The 18,473-nt window shown below is 53.5% G+C and overlaps 8 protein-coding genes across 8 annotated transcripts; 4 read left to right on the top strand and 4 right to left on the bottom strand.

Annotated features, from left to right (window-relative positions):
* Positions 1-693: 693 nt before the first annotated feature.
* RHO25_009229 (uncharacterized protein) lies at positions 694-4,464 on the top strand (the record flags this gene model as incomplete). The annotated part of the gene is made up of 1 exon (XM_023600777.1): positions 694-4,464. The coding sequence occupies one exon, from the start codon at positions 694-696 to the stop codon at positions 4,462-4,464; it is 3,771 nt and encodes a 1,256-aa protein (XP_023453203.1).
* Positions 4,465-7,549: 3,085 nt separating this feature from the next.
* On the top strand, positions 7,550-8,473 carry RHO25_009228 (uncharacterized protein; the record flags this gene model as incomplete). The annotated part of the gene is made up of 1 exon (XM_023600776.2): positions 7,550-8,473. The coding sequence occupies one exon, from the start codon at positions 7,550-7,552 to the stop codon at positions 8,471-8,473; it is 924 nt and encodes a 307-aa protein (XP_023453204.1).
* A 2,739-nt stretch (positions 8,474-11,212) lies between these two features.
* RHO25_009227 (uncharacterized protein) lies at positions 11,213-11,590 on the bottom strand (the record flags this gene model as incomplete). The annotated part of the gene is made up of 1 exon (XM_023600775.2): positions 11,213-11,590. The coding sequence occupies one exon, from the start codon at positions 11,588-11,590 to the stop codon at positions 11,213-11,215; it is 378 nt and encodes a 125-aa protein (XP_023453205.1).
* Positions 11,591-12,273: 683 nt separating this feature from the next.
* RHO25_009226 (mitochondrial 54S ribosomal mL60 domain-containing protein) lies at positions 12,274-12,922 on the bottom strand (the record flags this gene model as incomplete). Its single annotated transcript, XM_023600774.2, has 2 exons — positions 12,274-12,823; positions 12,873-12,922. 2 exons carry the CDS (start codon positions 12,920-12,922, stop codon positions 12,274-12,276), a joined length of 600 nt encoding a protein of 199 aa, XP_023453206.1.
* Positions 12,923-13,124: 202 nt separating this feature from the next.
* RHO25_009225 (uncharacterized protein) lies at positions 13,125-13,755 on the top strand (the record flags this gene model as incomplete). Its single annotated transcript, XM_023600773.2, has 3 exons — positions 13,125-13,309; positions 13,363-13,588; positions 13,642-13,755. 3 exons carry the CDS (start codon positions 13,125-13,127, stop codon positions 13,753-13,755), a joined length of 525 nt encoding a protein of 174 aa, XP_023453207.1.
* Positions 13,756-14,533: 778 nt separating this feature from the next.
* RHO25_009224 (uncharacterized protein) lies at positions 14,534-15,454 on the top strand (the record flags this gene model as incomplete). The annotated part of the gene is made up of 1 exon (XM_023600772.2): positions 14,534-15,454. One exon carries the CDS (start codon positions 14,534-14,536, stop codon positions 15,452-15,454), a length of 921 nt encoding a protein of 306 aa, XP_023453208.1.
* A 664-nt stretch (positions 15,455-16,118) lies between these two features.
* Positions 16,119-16,961, bottom strand: RHO25_009223 (uncharacterized protein; the record flags this gene model as incomplete). Its single annotated transcript, XM_023600771.1, has 1 exon — positions 16,119-16,961. One exon carries the CDS (start codon positions 16,959-16,961, stop codon positions 16,119-16,121), a length of 843 nt encoding a protein of 280 aa, XP_023453209.1.
* Positions 16,962-17,305: 344 nt separating this feature from the next.
* Positions 17,306-18,124, bottom strand: RHO25_009222 (uncharacterized protein; the record flags this gene model as incomplete). The annotated part of the gene is made up of 1 exon (XM_023600770.1): positions 17,306-18,124. One exon carries the CDS (start codon positions 18,122-18,124, stop codon positions 17,306-17,308), a length of 819 nt encoding a protein of 272 aa, XP_023453210.1.
* Positions 18,125-18,473: the final 349 nt, after the last annotated feature.

The following is an 18,473-nucleotide window of genomic DNA, read 5'->3' as shown; positions in this document are numbered from 1 at the left end:
ATCTCGAACTGTCGCAACTGCTAGAGCAACGCTCTGTACCAATAGGTGTATGATGCCACCTGCGAGAATGCAGAAAGCAGTCACCTCGGGAGAGGCGGAGGTTCTTATTGCGTTGCGAGACAGCGTGGGCACAGGAGGGTCTTGCGAGTTAGCTATCTGGTCTACGTATCCGTGCCTGTAGTACAAAAGCTTTACTTTGCAATGTTCCTTCCACCTAGAAACCTTTGGCAGCTCGCTTGATACTTACCTTCACTTCATCATGCGCGGCGCAACGTTGAACCCTTGTCGCCCGCATGGTTCCGCGAAACTCAAATTGACCCTTGCACACCACCTCGAATGTCACTTCGACGCGGCAAACACCAATGCTCACGCATCAATGTCCAGCAAGACAGAAACTGACATCACGACCTATTCGAACCCACCGCTAGTCCACGCCGGTGGGCAGTCCTTTCGCACTCTGTCGGCAAGAGAACGCACAAGCGAACATCAGCGAGGCCAGCGCCCAGAGGTAGCCCTCAATTTTCGTCCTACTCTGGAAGTCAAGCGCCCCTGAAGACGGTGGCACCCAAAGGCTATTTGAGGCATTCACGACACAAGCACTGAAGCAAGTGCAGTGACGTACCCGCTGTCCTCCCTTTGGAACCCTCCAAACTCAGCATCGTGACCAAGTCAACACCTCCGACGAAACACCTCATGCCGCCCAAGGAACTGGGTCACAGCAGTGATGCTCGGCTGACATCAGCTGAAGGTCGTCCATTTATCCCAGGAGAACGCAGTTCCGCTCGCAATGCAAACAAGCGCAAGAACTATGCAGAGTCACTGCCGAGCAGCACGATTGAGCCAAATCGGGCGAACTTGCAGTCCATGACTACCATCAACCCGCAACGGACTGCACGCGGAAAAGGATCTGCGAGGGATGGGAAACGCAATGGAAAGTCAATCAGAGTCTATTCTTTGTCTCGCCAGCCTGCAGCAAGGAGACCTGCAGTCCAGTTTGGCAAAGTGGTGAAACGTGTAGCCACACTTGAAGCTGCACAGCAAGAGACGGGCGAGAAGCTTCGAATAGACGATGATAAGTCCTCTGCCCCTGCTTCTCCAGCGCATAAGGTTCATGACGAGGTCGATGATTCACACACGGCCCGCCTGCCAGAAGCGCATGTGCAAAGTTTGGCATCAGGCGCTTCGCACTCGTTTCCGAATTGCAATCAGGAGTCCGAAATAGACTCTGCGGAGCAAGCAGGCGACTCTGTCTTGAGGTCAAGCGGGATGGCAGATTCGATGTGTGAGACCAGCAAACTCTCAGACCTTCCAGAGCGACCGAGCACACCAGACAACGCCAAACAAGAGCGAGACACAGACGTGTCGAGTCCGCTCAGCGAGGCACCATCCGACATTGACTTGCGGCCTATCCCAGATGATATCTTCATGGGCACGAGGGTCTACGCCAAGGAGCCTAGAGGCGATACAGATACACAAACTGCTCCTGCAGACAACCTCCAGGACCTGCCATTGACGGATTCTACGCCTGTTATTGCTAGTTCTCTCGTGAACATGCCACAAAGCTCTACTGAATCTGGAGTGGAAACCCTAATCAGAAACGCGCGACCGAGACGATCGCTCAAACCAATTCAGAGGTTTGGTGACCTTGTTGAAATGCCACGCGAAGAGGAGAAGAGTGATGATGTGATCATCGTGGCCAGAAGCAACCCAAGAACTGCGAAGCATAACGGGAACGTCCTTCCAGCCACTCAGGACAACGCAGATGCAGGACGTTCGACACAGAATTCTGTCGGCAGGAATAGGAAGCGCAAGCGTTCAGCTGAAGATGATGTCCACAAACGTTCGATCCCAAAGCAGACCAGGAGACGGAGCTCCTCCAGTAAGAGCCTCCAAGCTTCGAGTGACATAGTTACGCTTCGAGTAACACCAGCCAAGCTCAGTACTGCGATATCGAAGCAGCCGAAAAGGAGGTCTGCGATGACTGCTACGCACCAAGAGTTCCGAGCAGGAACAACGACTGGAGTAACTGCTCTGCCCACTCCAGAAAGCACGCCAGGCAGCAAGTCTCTTGCGACTCCAATACACACGCCTCAAAGCTGCGAGTTCCCTGTGGCGGGTTTCGAAGAGCCACCCGCAATACCAGAATTGATACAGCTGTCTCGGAAGCTCACAGCACGTCGACCCATCGATTCCAAGGAAGAGCCTCAAGGCCACCCTGAAGTATGGGCAGAGAGCCGACAAGCTCTTTGCGAGACAGTGCCATATTTCAAGTCGCCGCAGAGCGGATGCTACCAGAACAGCGGCCACGTCTATGCCTTCCTCTACGATGGAGTTGGCAATTCTCGAGAGTATATGGACACAGATGTGATCATCGCTCGAGCAGGAGGTGGTATGCAGGCTGATGCAAGTGGGCAACTGCTGCAGGCCAAACACCATTCTTTGGACGACGCCCAAGTCCAGGCTGTGCTCAACGACATTGAACATCAAAACCCCATTGTGGTAATTTGTGGTAACAAGAACGCTGGCGCACTATGCAAGATGCCGCATCGTTACTGCGTGCTTGGATGGTACAAGCCCGTGGCAGTGTGGGAAGAGAAGACACTGGGCAAGGGGAGAAAAGCCTGGACGACTGTGAAGTTCCGCCTTGAGCGACTGGGGGACAACAAGCGCGCATGGCATGCTCCATCACAGCAGAACGTTACTGAGGTGGATCGGGATGTTGCTGGGCCACTAACCGAGGAAATTTGCCAGGACTGCAATAACGAATCACCACAAGTGTACTTGAATGGCTGGATGTGTCTTAACTCAGCTTGTGGGAGATTTTGGAAGCTGGGTGAGGACTCACCTTCTAGTGATCTTGCATTCAATCCTGCCTTTCTCCTCCACCGAACCCGATGGCAGAATGAAGAAGAGCCTTTCAGTGTACGGCCACCCATCCCTGACAGCGGCAAAGTCATGGGCGATAACTTGACCAACATCAACACTCGAGGTGTTGTCTGTCCACAATGCGGACGTTGCAACCCTAGGCGACTATGGCGAGGGTGGTCGTGTGACAATTCGCAGTGTGACTTCTCCAACTTTCCTAAGCACATTACAGTCAAGCCTGCAATGCTTCACCAGCCTTGGGATAGCACGGGCGAAGGGCCAACGCTGTCTCGCAACAGGTATGCGAAGCATCTCGGTGTCAAAGTTACAGTCGAGCACAACAAACTGGGCTTCAAGATCTTTACCTACACATTTGATGGAATCAATGGCAAGCTGATTCATGCAATCAGCAACTCGAAAATCAATTCAGCATCTAGAGGACCTGATGAGATGTTCGATGCAATGCAGAGACAGGATGATCCAGAGATGGATCTGCACCTGGAGCGAAGGCCATTTATTGGAACAGGAAGCTCTACGACTCTCAAGTTGAAGACAGCTTCTCCAGGCAGATTGACAGCAACCCCAGATGCGCACAAACTTGGGACGAATGCAGGAGTGGTAGACGATTCTATCATTGAGAATATGCTCAATGGCTCGCAAGCACTTTTCAGCGAGGCACAGAACAACCTCGACGACAGCGAAGACGAAGACGAGGCGGAAGAGCCGTCACCACCAAAGAGAGCACGCGGCCGACCATCCCTCGCAGCCACCACAACAACGACAGCAGCACCCACCGAACCAGGCGACCTCATGACAGCCTTCAGCGTCAATTATGGCATGCCCTACAAGTTCGTCGCCGGCGGCTCCAGCTTGCCATTCTCCTCCGCCCCCTGGCCAGTCCGAGCATGTCGCGCAGACCTCAACTGGGCATCCAAAAACTTCTCATCCCCTGCAGGCCACACCGACTTCAACGAACAGCTTATCTTCGCGTACATGGAAGGGCAAAAAGTCGAGTACCACGACGACGGCGAAACCGGTCTCGGCCCTCGCATCGCCTCCATGTCCCTCGGCAGCAAAGCGAAAATGATGCTCCGCATGAAAGCCAAACACTTCGTCGGATGCAGCAAGACTGGCATTCTGACACCTGAGAAACCAGTCCCAGTCTCCATCGGCGGAAGAGAAATGTATCTCAAACGCCTCGCAGCTTGGGAAGAAATCCAAGAATTGCGCACATCTGATAAACGCACCTACGAAACCCGCAGAAAAGAACTTCCACATGAACTCGGCATTTTCGCAAAACGGACGAAGAAAGCGGAGGATTTGGTTACTTTGACGTTGAATCATGGGGATATTGTGTTGATGGAGGGGTATGAGATTCAGAGCTATTTGGAACATAAAGTTGTTCCGGAGGGGTGTTTGAGGTTTGCGTTGACTTGTAGGACGGTTTTGCCGGAGCATTTGAGGGCTGAGGAGAGGCCGGAGTATGGGGTGGAAGAGGATGAGCCGGGGATGGGGAGTTTGGGGAGAATGGCTGCTGCTGATGCTCGGGCGGAACGACAGAATGGGATGGGGTTTGGTGACGAGGATGAGGTGGTGTGAAAGTGGCGAGCTGAGTGAGAGACGATGGAGTGGCGAATCGCTTCACAGAGCCTTAGTGAACGAGCAAGAATGTGCTCGAAAATCTCTCAATCCTGCTGTTCAGCTGTGATAGTGTGATAGCCAAAAATTGTTGGGGGTCAGCAGTGACAATATACAATTCAGCACTAGCTAGACATCTTGCCAACGGAACGAAGTGGTATAGTGTACTGTCATCCGAAATAGTGGCTGCCTTCCAGCGAACAAGTGCAACAAAGAGGTGGTCAGCAGCCATCACTGGCTAGCTGAAAGTCCATTCTCTCAAACCTGATAGGTCGAAGAAGTTCAAAGAAGGCGAAATCCGTAGAGGGAGTGGCTGTAGCTGAAGTAGTTGTAACAAATCAGCTTGCTGAGCTGAGCGTGCGCGCTCCTCGGAGGGAAGAATGTAGGCAGAGTCAGCCGTTCGCATGATACGGACGCAGGGTGTGGTGTAGGAAATGGGTAGTGAGTGGTGGGATGCAGGGCTGCAGATGGAGGGGTCTGGGGTGCAGGAGGGTCTCGCTATTTTTCCTGTAGTGTGCAGGGCTAGGGCTAGCTGACCAAATTTGGGATCCTGATTACCCTGATCTGCGAAGGCTGAATGCGAAAGGGAGGTGTGTGTGCTTCGTCCTGAGGGAAAGATCTTTGCGAGATGGATGGTTGCTGGTCCAGATGGAGAGGCCTATGGCGAGCTCTTTGATGCGCATCTCGGTGGACGAGCGTGTTGACAGTTCACATCACACCCACACGAATGTTCTGGGAGCGGATTAGAGTGATGTTTCGCGGGAGTTCCGGTATAGTATGATCATGACATTCCTTTCTCTCCACCATAAGAAGAGGCTATACGAAATGGAGTGAACGGACAATGAATTGTGGTTGGACATGCCACGAGGCCGAAGGAAGGCGGAAGGGTGCATAGGGCAGTCTGACCACGATTCGAGGCACCAAAAGCTGGCCGCGAGGGTCAGTCGCGGAGGCGCGGTGGTTGTATTCTGTCATCTGACGCGGCTCCATTATGCACCTGGCCAAATCAGGTGGACTTGGATTTGGGAGACAGGTGGTACAGGCGCAGCGATGGCCTCGCACATCTTCGCAACGCTGTGAGGTATTATGCGATGTCGATCGCGTCCCAAACAGGTTGTCATCAAGCTGCAAGAGGTGGTGTAAGCTTCCTCGAAAGGTATGCCGGATTCCGGCGATGTGGTGGAGAGGGTGTCGCGCTATAGTGGAAGACCCCGGCGGATTCCTGGTATAGACGCATGTCTCAGTCGTGAGAGAGGGTCACTTGCCATTTGCCACTTTGGCATAACCGGTTTCTCTGCAGTGGAGCGAGTGCCGCGTAGGACCATACGCACCCTTTGCTAGGCACTGCCGGGGGAGGGTGTGCTAGGGTGCGACGATGTTTCACCGCTCGTGTAGCAGGCTAGCAGCCAGGTTCGCCACTTGCGGCTCAAGGAGCATCGCGAAGGTAGATTTCGGTGCCGCAGAGGCAGGTGTCGGTGTAGGAGATATCACATGGTGGTCAGCTGTCAGCCGCAAGGGAATATCAGCCAACTCCCACGCCCTCATTCCTTGTGGCGGGCGCTTCCCATTCGGGCGCGGACGGGACAAACAACCACATTGCGCTGCTGTCGGCAGAGGAGAGTTTGCGCATGACGATGAATCATGATGAATTCTGCTGGCTGCAATGCTGCGCTGGAGGCGGGCAGGAGTCCGGTGTCCGCGTCGCGAACGAGGCTCAGGTCGGCGGGTTGATGGAGAGGGTGTGCTCGGTGTGGTGGTAGGAGGTGATGTTAGGATCAGCGGGCCTCCTCTCCTCTTTTCGTGGGGGTTTCCGCAGGGTCGAAGCGAGGAAGAGCCGGCCTGGCGGTTTCGACCGTCGAACGTGTGCAGGCGTGGTTGGATGTTGCGCGATGCTGTCCTGTCTGCCATGCGCTATTCGGTCATGACATTGGCAATGGGCAGCGCGTCGCTGTGGTCGCCTCATCCACAGACCAGAGATGGAATAATGTATGAGGCAGCATCAAGAACAGCAGGTTACACCACGTCCAGCCACAATCAATTGCGCTTCGATGGTTCCGTGCGCCGTCCCGCGCGGCGCCAGCCGAGCACTGGCTCGCACTTGCACTTGCACTCGCACTTCGCTTGGGGATGGATGATGCACAGAACTTCCAGGGAGGCAGGACAGAGACGCGCGCGAGTCGGAGCAGCAGAGGCCCACACTACTGCAGGCCATCGCCAGAATCGCGAGAGCGCCAGGCGCGGCCGATGCCTCATTCAGGCAGCGGGAGTCGAGTACCTGCAGCTGTTCGTGCAAGCCACCGCGCGCTCGAGCTCGACGTCGCCCACAATGCACTTGTGCTGGACTGCTGCTGACGCGGGATGCGTAGCTTTGCCCGCCCGCCTCTTTCTCGCGACCCTCTCGCCTCTGTTCTGGCAGCCGTGGATGGCATGGCATGGCATTCTGGGAGAAGGCGTCTGTCTCACGGATGACTGCTTGGTCAGTCCATCACATGCGGCCGGCGATGACTGAGTGACGCAGCCACCACGAGCGCTGCCCCTCCGACCAGGCGGCGACCCATTTGCATCCTGCGTGAATGACTGTGCCTGTGTGTGCCGTCTGTCTGCCTGCAGCACTATGTACTTACGTAGTTACGTGATGCCTGTCGCTGCTCCTCCTGCAGCTGCTGCATTGTTGCACCCAGATCGCCCGCCGCCCCTCCTTCTGTGCGACCAGCATAGACCTCCCCAGACTACTTGTAAAGACGACCTCGCACGACGTGTCGTCGCCCAGCTCCTCACCACCACCACGCACCGTCCCTCGTGGTCGGACGGCGGATCGGGCCTGCGTCTCTCGACCGTCCACGTCCACGATCGCCTTCTTCTCCTGCACAGCGCATCGCATCGTCCCGGCTGAACTCACGCCTGAACTGCGGCGCTTCTCTTCCCACACGATCTGCACTATTACACCACTCGCGCATCTGCTTGCCTATCCCACGCCTTCCTCTTCGCCTTACTCGGCCATCTTCCAACCACATCTCTTGCACTTCCAGCGCCCAACTACTTAGCCATGCCTTCGCCCACGTTGCCCGAGCAAAGCCTCGAGTCTATTGTTGGCGGGAGAAGTTTGACGTGGCCACCAACGACCGTGCACTGCACCACTAATGCAGACAAGAAACGTATAACAACATCACCACCCACGCCACACGACACGATGCCTTTTCAGCCCAGACAAGCACCGCGAACCGTCTCGTTCGAGGATGAAATCAACGAGGATCCAGCGTCACATTTTCTATCACCTGCCAAAATGGCCTACGAGTACGAAGACTGGGCTGAGGACTCCGATGACGACGCCGAAGAGGTAGAGTGGGACGCCGGTATCACCGACTTTGCCCTCTTCCACCAGGACCGACGTCAAGCGCAAGCACGACGCACATCGGTGCCAGACCGATGGGAGAGCCTGTTATCCAGTCAGGCCTCCGCGCTGCAGCGTGCCGTACAACGAAACCGGTCAGACTCGGATCCCACACGAGCCCGGACATGGACGCCACTCGCACAAGACGTCCCGCATCTGACTCCAGACAACTCCCCGACACTGAGAGATGACTTCGACATCGATCACTATTGCGGAGGCCATGCACCTCGTCCCAGTATTCCCAACTACCTGCAATCTGCCTTCGCACCTTCAGAGGAACTTTCAGACGATGACGACTATGACTACGAGACAGATTCAGACGACGAGGAGCTACCCATCGACTACCTCGTGGAACGCGCGCGTGAGCGAAGACGTGCAGCTCGCAAAATGGAACGCCCAGGCATGCGATTTAACAGAACCATGTCCGGCAAGGTCCACGTGTGGCGACGACCGAGCTGGCAGCTCCACGATGTCGGTGAAGATCCCGAAGCCGAGCGCAGAGCTGAGCTCGCATCTGTGCAGCACGATCAGCCCCGTGTGCAACATCAGGAAGCCGAGCAACGGGGCCGAAGGCGGTGACGCGGTACCGCAAAGCATGCATGAGTATTGAAGCGAAGAATACACATGCAAGCTATTTTACCAAGCCATCAGACTGTGTACCAAGAAAGATTTTTGCATTTCCAAATGTGGTTAAGAATTGCATTGTGTGGCGTTTTTATTGCATTGGATCGATGATTCGGGAAAGGATGCGGGACGAAGTCGCATTTTCTGCATGACGAAAGGGCATCAAATTCCTGCTACTGCAACAGACTGGCGAAAGGATTCCTTGTCATATGCATACGAAAGGAGATGTGGCGTGATTTTTTTGAGATTCGATTTTTCTGCTGTTCGCAAACGTCACTGGCTGGCAGAGTTGCATGGGTTTTATTATTGGGCGTTGGTTTCTGCACCTCGGTGCATTGTTGGGCATAATTGCATGAGAGATACCACCTTTGTTTTCGGTTGACTGTGGAATGAAATACGCATAGACTGAAATGAAATGAATTGGCTAGTGGAACACCTTCCCTTCTTCTTCCTCTCTACATCAACGTTCTGCTAACGATCACCTTATGAACATCATCGCAAATCTGTCAACATAACTGAAACTGCCTATGTAGAATCCTGCAATCCAATTGGTTACCGACAGCGCGAACCGCTCGAGCACAACATCCTGCAAGCTGCGAAGCTGCGCAAAGCTGTATGCTGCTTTCCCGTCACGCGCTCACAAACCGCAGCAATGCAGTGGTATTCCCCCACTTTCTCCTGCTCTCGCTTCCTTCTACCACAGTATTTTCCTCCATCATCATGATGAGCACCCGCAACCCGAGCCAAGAAAGACTGTGATGGCAAAACTATGGTAGCGACGACGGCTGGTGAGGTGGAAGGCAGAGAAGAGCATCATAGTAGCGGTGTCGTTGCGGACAACATACCGTGGACGAAGATTTTTCGGATCACGGTCTGCTGGCGTGATGGGAGGAGTGAGGCTGACGATCGATGGTTACTGCTATGATATGGTATGGGATTTCGTTGATGCATGCATGCAGAAACACCGTGCCTCCTGCTGGGTAAGGAATAGCTGACTGGCCACTGCAATGATGACTTAGCAATCGGCACAGTTTCGAAAGTTCAAAAATGTCAAGAAGGTCAAGCAAGAGGCATCGTGTCACGATAATTCATGATGTCCACGTGGACAAGAATATGCACGATGAAGGAATTGTGCGTCTATACCATAGAAAAAGCTTCAGCCACTACCTCTTAGATCATCGCAGTTGTACTATGAAGAGACAGAGCAGAGTTGCAACTGAAACCCCCACGCTTTTCATACTGCTTGAAAAAAAAATACGGTACCGTACCGTTCTACTGGATTCGAAGCAATGCAGTATTGCTGGTTGGTTGGCTAGAGAGCTATAGCTTCCATCCAGTCCTTCGACAACCTGCTATGTACCTCCATCCTACACCGCTTAGAAGTAGAAATACCATTCGCGATTTCCAGAAACAGCAAACAGGATCGTAGATCTTTGTGGTTGGGATCGACATGGGGTTGGTACTTGGTCTTCCATGTTGTTGCTCCCGCGTGGTTGTCGCCGCGCTGTACTGTACCATACTGCATGTCCTGAACTTTGGTTCCGGAGGCTGGATGATAGCTGTATTGTACGCGCGCGCGGGAAAGACAAATGTCACACGGCAGGGTGATGGGCGGCGCGGCTAAGAAGGAATGTGATGTGATTGAGGAAGGAAGTGACAAGTCGGTCAACGGTCGGCGTGGAGTAGAATTTACATTGCAGGGAACCGTGGTACACAAGTACAAAGTCCCCGGAGTATCAGAAATCCTGCCGAAGAAAACTAATGAGTGGAAGCAGGCTGTGGTGTGGAGAGGAAGTGGGAAGATATACGGATGAAGTCGGACACGACCCGCAGACGACCATGTAGTTGCGGGCCATACAGGTATATGCCAGCAACACCTCTGCATCATGACGAAGTCTTCTCACAATACACCTGCTGAGAAAGAGAACACCATCGAAGGATCGCGGCTGAATTGCAATGTACTCACAACGTGGGCATCAGAGTACAAGCCATGACGACGGCAACGGCAACCCGCATACAGTACTCTGATCTGCTGACTGGTTGTTTACCTTGGCAATGCAAGGGAGGGAAAGCGTGGCACTGGCACTGGCACATAGACGTCGGTCGGGTAGCTGCGCTTTAACGATTCCGCGCGGTTCTGCTTCGGTGTACAAAAGTACGAGAAGGACAAAAAGATGTCAACTTTGCCGATTCGTGGAAAATGAGCATGTGAAAGTGAAAAGCTGCAGCTTGCAAGATGTGATAACGGTATACCGGAATGGGAAGTACATAGGATGGCTTGAGTTCTTTCGCACTAGTAGGAGTGAGGCGAGTAGTCGTAGTCGTAGTCGCCATGGCGTCGTCGGAGTTTCATCCGGAGAGGGAAGACATTCCTTGAGTAGATCGCTTTTGGCCTATTATTCGCATGTCGTTTGATGATGTGCATGTCATAGATGCAATCGAGATCCAGTTCATCTATCGCGCATTTGGCTGGTCTGTTCACACGCATCATTGTATGCATGCGAGCGAGCGGAGAAGGATCCGGACGCCGGAGTTGTTCGTAGCGAATGTCTTCATGATGCGTTGATCGTTGATATGGCGCGAAGCGAATGTGTCGACTGATCGAAAAGAGCCACACACCCGTCCCATTCGGGCCTCTCTCCGACACATTCGTTCACGCTTCGCAGCCGATATTGTTCGACGGGTCATTCTCGTTCAAGCCTCCCTCGCGACGCGCTTCTGCCACTCTCTGACCCGCCTCTCGTAGACGATGGCCCTCCCCTTTCCAAGCGCTCTCTCGGTATCGTAGTTTTCGTCATAGCTGTCGAGGATCATCCTGTACTCTCGCATTTCCACCAAGTCTTTTTTGTAAGCTTCCTTCTTGCGATGCAATTTGTCGATGAAAGCGGCCATTTGAGTCCGGCCCTTCGCGGTCTTGGGCATGCTCATCAATTGCTTCTTGAGCTCGGCTCGTTGTTGGCGAATCTCTTGCAAATCGGATTGAGCTTGGGCGATCGCTTCTTGAACTATGCGCAGAGTAGCATGGACACCGTCTCCTTGCCGGTACTTGAAGTCTGAGGGTTTGGTAGGCATTGGCAGCGGTTAGTACGTCTTTGATGAGTTGATTGGAAGGCCTGTTGATATTTGCTGGCGTGCTAATGTGAGAATCGTTCCCGTGCTGGTTGGTATACACTATGTGGGTTTCACGCCAAGATATATATATACAGTCCTGAGTTTGCCGTGTCAATGTATTCACGGATGCTGATCGACTCGTCCCCTTCTATGCTGGGTGCAAACACGCGAATTTCCAGTATGGTGTACATCTTCGACTCGGCGTGTCCTGAGTCTCATTCACGACGGTCGCCGAAGTCGGGGTCGTCGATCATGACCCTGTCGCGGAGTAGAAACCTCGCGTGCTCAATATGAAGCTGTCGCGCATTGTGTACAGATCTGACTGGCAGCGTATTGCTGCGAATACCAGGTCCGTCGGCAGTGGTGACATTGAACCCGGTGCTCACGCTGTAGGTGCGGTTCCGAAAACCATTCGGGAGGTATGAATTACCCCAGCGTCGCACCCGCACCTGCAAATGCGTGTCCCGGCTTAAACCGATGAAAGTCGTCGTAGTGTGCGATGTCCGACCGTATTGTACACTTGCTCAATCACTTCTTGAGGACTCCTCAGGTGGCTTCTCAAAGAAGTCCGGCGCAATGTGTCCTCATCTCGTGTCCCGAAGTAAAGAACGCCGCGCTGTATGCCTGTATTTTCCACATTTTCTCTAGAAACCTGGTGGGTTCAATCTCTGGCTCATCCTCGTCCACTTGGGCAATTTATGAATGCCCTTTCTGTACCCTCTCACTTTCTTGTCGAACATGCTGTACTTGTCCCTCGGCTGCATCTCCGCTTCCGTTGGCATTTCTGCTTTCCATCGTTCAATCAATTTTGTCGTTCCTGTCTCTCGCACCACATCCCGTAATAACTTTTTCCCAGGCGTAGGCACGCCTACTGGATTCGTCGAGGGCACCCAGTCGCCTTGCTTGGGTCCCTTGCCATGTCTTACTGCAGCAAGACTCTTCGACTTTGGTGTTGAGGCGGCGAGGAGGCGCTGCCCTTCTGCTGTTGTGGAGAGCTCCTCGGCTGTTGCTGTGCCTTCGGAGGTAGAGACGGTAGCCGGAGCTTCTGAGGATGCGGATGTTGATTGCGGTGAGATGGAGGAGTTTTGCTGTTTGCGCAGCGCGTTGTCGAGAACTGCGACTACGCTATCGACGCGTCGCAGCCTTTGGCGATGGCGCTGCTTTTGAGGAGATGAAAGTCGCCATGGGATTTTCCTGGATTCGTCAGATTCGGAGCTATGTGGCCGAGTACGCTTTGACACACCATAGGAGACCACCGGAGAGCGGCTGACTGGGTCGGAATGGGCCAAACATGCTGTGTGTGCGTGTTCGATGATGTCGACTCCAATGCTGTCTGGCGGAGATGGAGTCCGCCGCGGAGGTGCCAAGAATATCAGAGTGGGTCCATTCAACTGCCCGAGCTACGGCAGTCGCCGCTGTGTCCACAACAACATGCGCAAGTAGTGCGGAACAGCTCAAGGACGCTTCAGCAAGTCTCTCCGCACCACTTACAGCCATGTCGTACTACTTCACCATCATCGGCAACCGCGACAACCCTCTCTTCGAGCTGGACTTTGGCACATCAAAGGTTGGCGGCGATGGCATTGCACGCTTTCGGGAAGAGGCCAAGCATATGAATCAATTCATCGTGCATGCAGCAATCGACATGGTGGAGGAAGCCCAGTGGAGCACGAAAGACTTGTTTGTTCTTAGATTGGCTTAACGTGTCTTCCAGAAATCTGACTGAATATCAGATATCTCAAGAAAATCGACTCTTTCCAGAACAACCACATCCACTGCTTTTTGACTGGCGGCAATATCAAGTTCATGCTTCTCATGAATCCTGATCCCAGTGCTACACCCTACTCGAACTACCAAGCTCCTCCATCACGGCCAAACACCGGCAGACAGAGCACGTTGATAGCCAGCAATCCAACTAGCCAACAGACTGAAGAAGCTGTCAGGCAGTTCATGACCGAGGTATGTTCCTGGAAGACCTGTGTTTCCTGGTTGGTGATGCTGACCTTGCACAGGTCTACGAAGCATGGATGAAGTGCATCATGAATCCGTTCTACAATGTGAACCAACCCGTGACCAGCCCAGTTTTCAGGAGTAGGGTCGCGACTGCCGCGAAGAAGTACTTGTGAGGATGTTCTCTACTTGCCACTTCCTCACTCATTCTCATCTGAGTTGGTCATTGGACTACCGGCGACTCGTGCAAACTGGACGATACCACAGCGCCATCCACCCAGCTACTCCGCAGTACCGAAAGCGCAGCGAACTGGGATACTCTTCCACCTACAAGCTCCTGCAACCTGCTGAACTTGGAAGCGGAATATACATCTCGACTCCAGCTGACAGTGACCGGTTGGATCCGCTGTGTTTGATCACATCAACGGCCACGATAATAGGTCACCGCATCAAGCTCGGCGGTCAACGCTGCCAATGGCAATTGACTCGTCGACATATGCCAAGTCAGCCGCAAAGGGACGATCCGATCTTTCACCAAGCGAACAGCGTCTGCATCAAAAAAGGTCCGCATGCTATAGTCATGGCGATTGTGATCGAGAATGCCTTCGCGCTACTCTTCCGCTTGGACATTATTGATCACGTCTGGATCGCAGGCGGCGTTTGCTCTAAGTAGACAGGATGTGTTCCTGTCACCCCTCACCATGAGACCGGAAAGGTGGTCACATGAGTGGCTTGAAGGATGGTGAGGTCTTCACGCAACACAGGAGAGTGAGCTCACTTGTATCCGAGCTGCTATTTGAAACTACCTCATTTCATGCTGAGCTCCCATACACTGAAAACATTTGTCATGCCAACACCCCCAGGCCTGAGCATCTCTAAATATTTCCAAACCCCGCACAACCTCGGCATCGGCCAGCACACTAAAAGTCAGCACGAATCGCTAGAGCGGGCATCATGGTTCGCATCAAGAGCGAGTGTCCACGGCCACCACCACGACAACATACTCCAGGCAAAGGAGGTCCACTTCGTGACAAAGGAAGCGGTGGTGGAGGAGGCGGCAATGCCAATGGCGGCGGTGGAGGTGGCAATGGCAACAGCGGCGGGGGCGGCAACAATCAGAAAAATCCTCGAGGACCACTGCACCCAGCTCTCATGCTTTCGAACAAGAAGACGATGGAAATCCTTCGATGCGACAACACCGACTTGGAAATGATTAAGCACGCCGCCTATCGCATCATGAAGACACAGTCACCAGTCTCTCGTAAGGAGCTTCGCACCAAGCTCGCGGAGCAGCAGGCCGAATTCGAGGAAATGCTAAGCGGGGAAAGATGGGAGAGTTTCCAATATCCTGATGGCAGAACTTTCGAAACGGATATTGATCACCTTCTTATCAAAATAATGAGTATCGCGCGCAAGAAGATCAATGGTGAAGCGAAGAAGACCAAATCGAAGAAGAAGGTCCCGGAAGATCGAGCAAACGTGATCGACTTGAGCAGTAGCGGAGAGGAAACTCCCAGTCGCCCAGTATTCAGGAAATTTGTGTTTCCTCGCGCATCGCAATCTCCTGGCAGAATCCGTTCGACCAGTCCAAGCGAAGCAGAGCAGGACTATCGCATGTCCGGCGGACTGCCCAACGACAGTGACAGTGACTTCGGGTCGCCTACTGGCGGCACTGGCCTGGCCAGAGGTATGGCCGAACACGTTTTCGGTCGAAGCGCTGGCGAGCTGCAGAGCCCGTTCCTGCGCAATGTTCCGGGGCGGTCCTCTATTCTCGGCCGGGACGACGATGACATCAGTGAGTACAATGGTATTCTCGGCAATTCGATTCGTTGGGTTCGTGGTGGCGGTAGTGGCAATGGACCACCAAAGGACTGAACTCCTGAAGATGATGTGATGATGATTTTCGACATGATCTAGGTAACGCGAGACGAATATCGAAATCATGCGCGTTCATCCGATTCTTGGAGACTGGCACATCACTGGGTTGGATCGAGAGACTTTGTATCGAATCATCACTCTCACGGTGCAAACCCGCACGCTTGTGAGAGCTCGGCTCGATACAATATTGGCTACATTGCACTTGGGCAAGCAATTCTCGGATGGAATTCAGCTGCTTGGGGGACCAATTCTACCATCAACAAGACAGTAGCGACGATGGCAGAAGAGAAAGATTTGCGTGATCATTTTAGTTGCGCATCGCACGGCTGCTTACACGCCTGAATCATACAAGATCTATCCCTTCCATTCTTCGTATCAGCCAACCCAATCACTGCTACAAACATGCGATTGCGAAAGCTCAATGCCACCTGTGCAAGTGCAGACTCTTTCCATGCTGATCATGTTGTGTGCAGCGCTTCGTGGCCGTTCTTCAGTTCCGTTATGCTGCTCGTGTACCGATTTGCTGCAGCCGCTTGAATGCGGGCGTGCAAGATGAGACCGAGTCGCATTGGGAGCCTTTACCTGCAGGTCATTGTTGTGCATGATTTCTAAGCACTGGCTGCTTGCCGCTGTTGCTCAGGTTCGCGGAGGCACGGCGCGCTCACGCCGAACGACGAGCACTGGATTCTTGGTACCCTTTTTCCGTCCCCTTCACGAGAATAGTCCTCTGTCGCGGCAGGCGCCTGAGAGCTTTTGCAAGCTCCATTTCTGTCATCGCGATGCCGTTCATTTTCCAGGGCATGGAAACTTGGCCGATGTGGCCGTGAAAGCCCAGGGCGACCTCGGAGACTTTCAGCGCGCGCAAGATTGAGACGATTCTAGCAGCACTTTCAAGGGCCAAGTGGTTTCTGAGATGTGTATATGAATGGCGTGTGCCTTGCGAAGCATCTTCGTGCGCTTTGACTGGGCACAAGAACACGATCAGAGACTTGAAAGCCCGGAGCCTTTCCACGACGAGGCTCAGGCGCTGCTCAATCCTCGCAAGCACAATATTCTGCTCCGTCGGTCCAGAACTGTAGCGCAATTCGTTTTCCTCTTTGACGGTGAGGCAGCACAACTCAATTCGCCTGATGCGTGAAAATGGGGCCGGAAAGTGGAGATCGAAGAACCATTCATTGCTCATGTCGATCGAAGGATCTATTGCAGCATCCATTAGTGGCTGTGTCGTGAAGAGGTTGAAGGTGTTGACTTCGAAGTAAACATTGACTGCTATGTCGGCAAGACAGCTTGGAATGCTGTCGACCTTGCGATAGATCCTGTCGAAGAGGGCCGTGGTATTGCTAGCATCGACCGGCTGGTAACTCTCGATCATGACATAGCCGAAGATCTCCTGTACGAGCTCTGGAGAGAGTAATTCGAAGCACTTCCACATTTGTTCCCGATCTTCCCGGCTCTTACGCAGAAGTGCAGAAAGGTCGGCACGACGCATCGCAGCGAGTGCCATCTGTGCGTTGAGCTTGTAGCTAGGGTTCGTTCGCTATACTGAACTGGGAGCTAGCCACTTGAAGCTTCACAGCAAGTTTGTCTCCTGACAGGTGAATGCTTTGTTGTCCTGCTTCGCACTGCCAGAACAGCCTCGAACAGTGCGCTAAAAGTGTCCAGACTGGAAGGAGAAGCTTCCAACTCCTATTGTGAGAATGGACTGCTTAGCTGATGCTGTCACGCTAGCCTTCCTCATATCGTTGCTTGCTGTCCGTGATCGCAGAACATGCGCCAAACGCCTCGCTTGAAATCATGTCGCATTTCAGCGGTCATAACACATCGCAAACCAGACCAGTTCTGGCATTTCTAGGTCTTGATCGTAGCACCCAATTTCTCCAGCTCCTTTCTTCTCTCCTCCATCTTCTTCTTCTCTTCCTCCAGCATCTCATCGATCTTCTCCTTGCTCTTCTCCAGTTGCGCAAGCACTTGCTTCTCGTACTGCACACTCCAGGCACCACCGCTCATTCCTGCACCCTCGCCGCTACCAGGCAAGGCCTTTTCAGGCAACTGCGAACTGGGCTCGACATTGCCCTCGAACACAAAATCCGGCTTCTTTCCTTTGCCCCTTCCCTTCTTCACCTTCAACCAATTGAACTGATCCTCGCTCATCAACATTTTCGCGAAATCCGACGTAGGCTCGTTGAACTCGATTGTCTCTAATCGCTCCGCGACGACAAAGTTATCCTTCTCTTGCCTCGCTTTCTGCTTCTCATCTCCGTACGGAGAGAGGGTAAGATAGTGCTCCCGATAGATGGCCTTCTCTCCACTCTCTGGTGCGAAGTAGAGTCTTATCTCCACTGCGAATTCGCCATAGCCCGTTTCTGCCACCTCAAAGCTAATGTCCTTCTTCGCGGCGCCTGTTGCGGGGTCGAGCAGAGAAGAAGATTCGATGGTGCGCGAAGCATCGGCGTAGGTGTGATGGAGTTTGAACTGGACTTTCTTGAGCCATGTCGTGATGTCGGGTCCATTGGGAAGAGGGCGGACGTAGACTTTCCAGCCTTTGGTATGCCCTTCTGGTGGTGGATTTGGGTAGCCGGAGTATGGGAGAACGTGCGCTTCGTTCCCAATGATGAAGTGGCGCGTGATCTTGATACCACGCACGCGCTTCGATGTTGCCGCGGGCATATCGGCGGTAGTGGGGTTGGATGAGACGACCAGAGATGCGGCGCACAAAGTGAGGACGCGACTGACCGGAGAAGAAACGCGACGCGAATGCCAAGCCGCACGTGAAAGTGGAGCTCAGGTCACCTCCCTGTTTGCGATTACTCTTCACTTCTCCTCCTCTACATCCGCAAACGCATCAGTAAATCTCATACCTCGCCTCCGCCATGCCCGTCCCCGAACATAGAGTCTAATTGTGCTGGCACGCTGCCTCACCGCACGCAGCGCCACAGCCAGTGCCGCTTACCTCCAACCGTGCTGGCGATCAGAGAACTTTGCCCGGCTGCCAGGAACGGATAGACGCCCATCCAAC

This window comes from Cercospora beticola, chromosome 6, assembly GCF_033473495.1.
Source record: "Cercospora beticola chromosome 6, complete sequence".
NCBI lineage: Eukaryota > Fungi > Ascomycota > Dothideomycetes > Mycosphaerellales > Mycosphaerellaceae > Cercospora > Cercospora beticola.
Note: the sequence above shows the minus strand (reverse complement) of the source record. Positions and strands in the feature narration are given on the sequence as shown.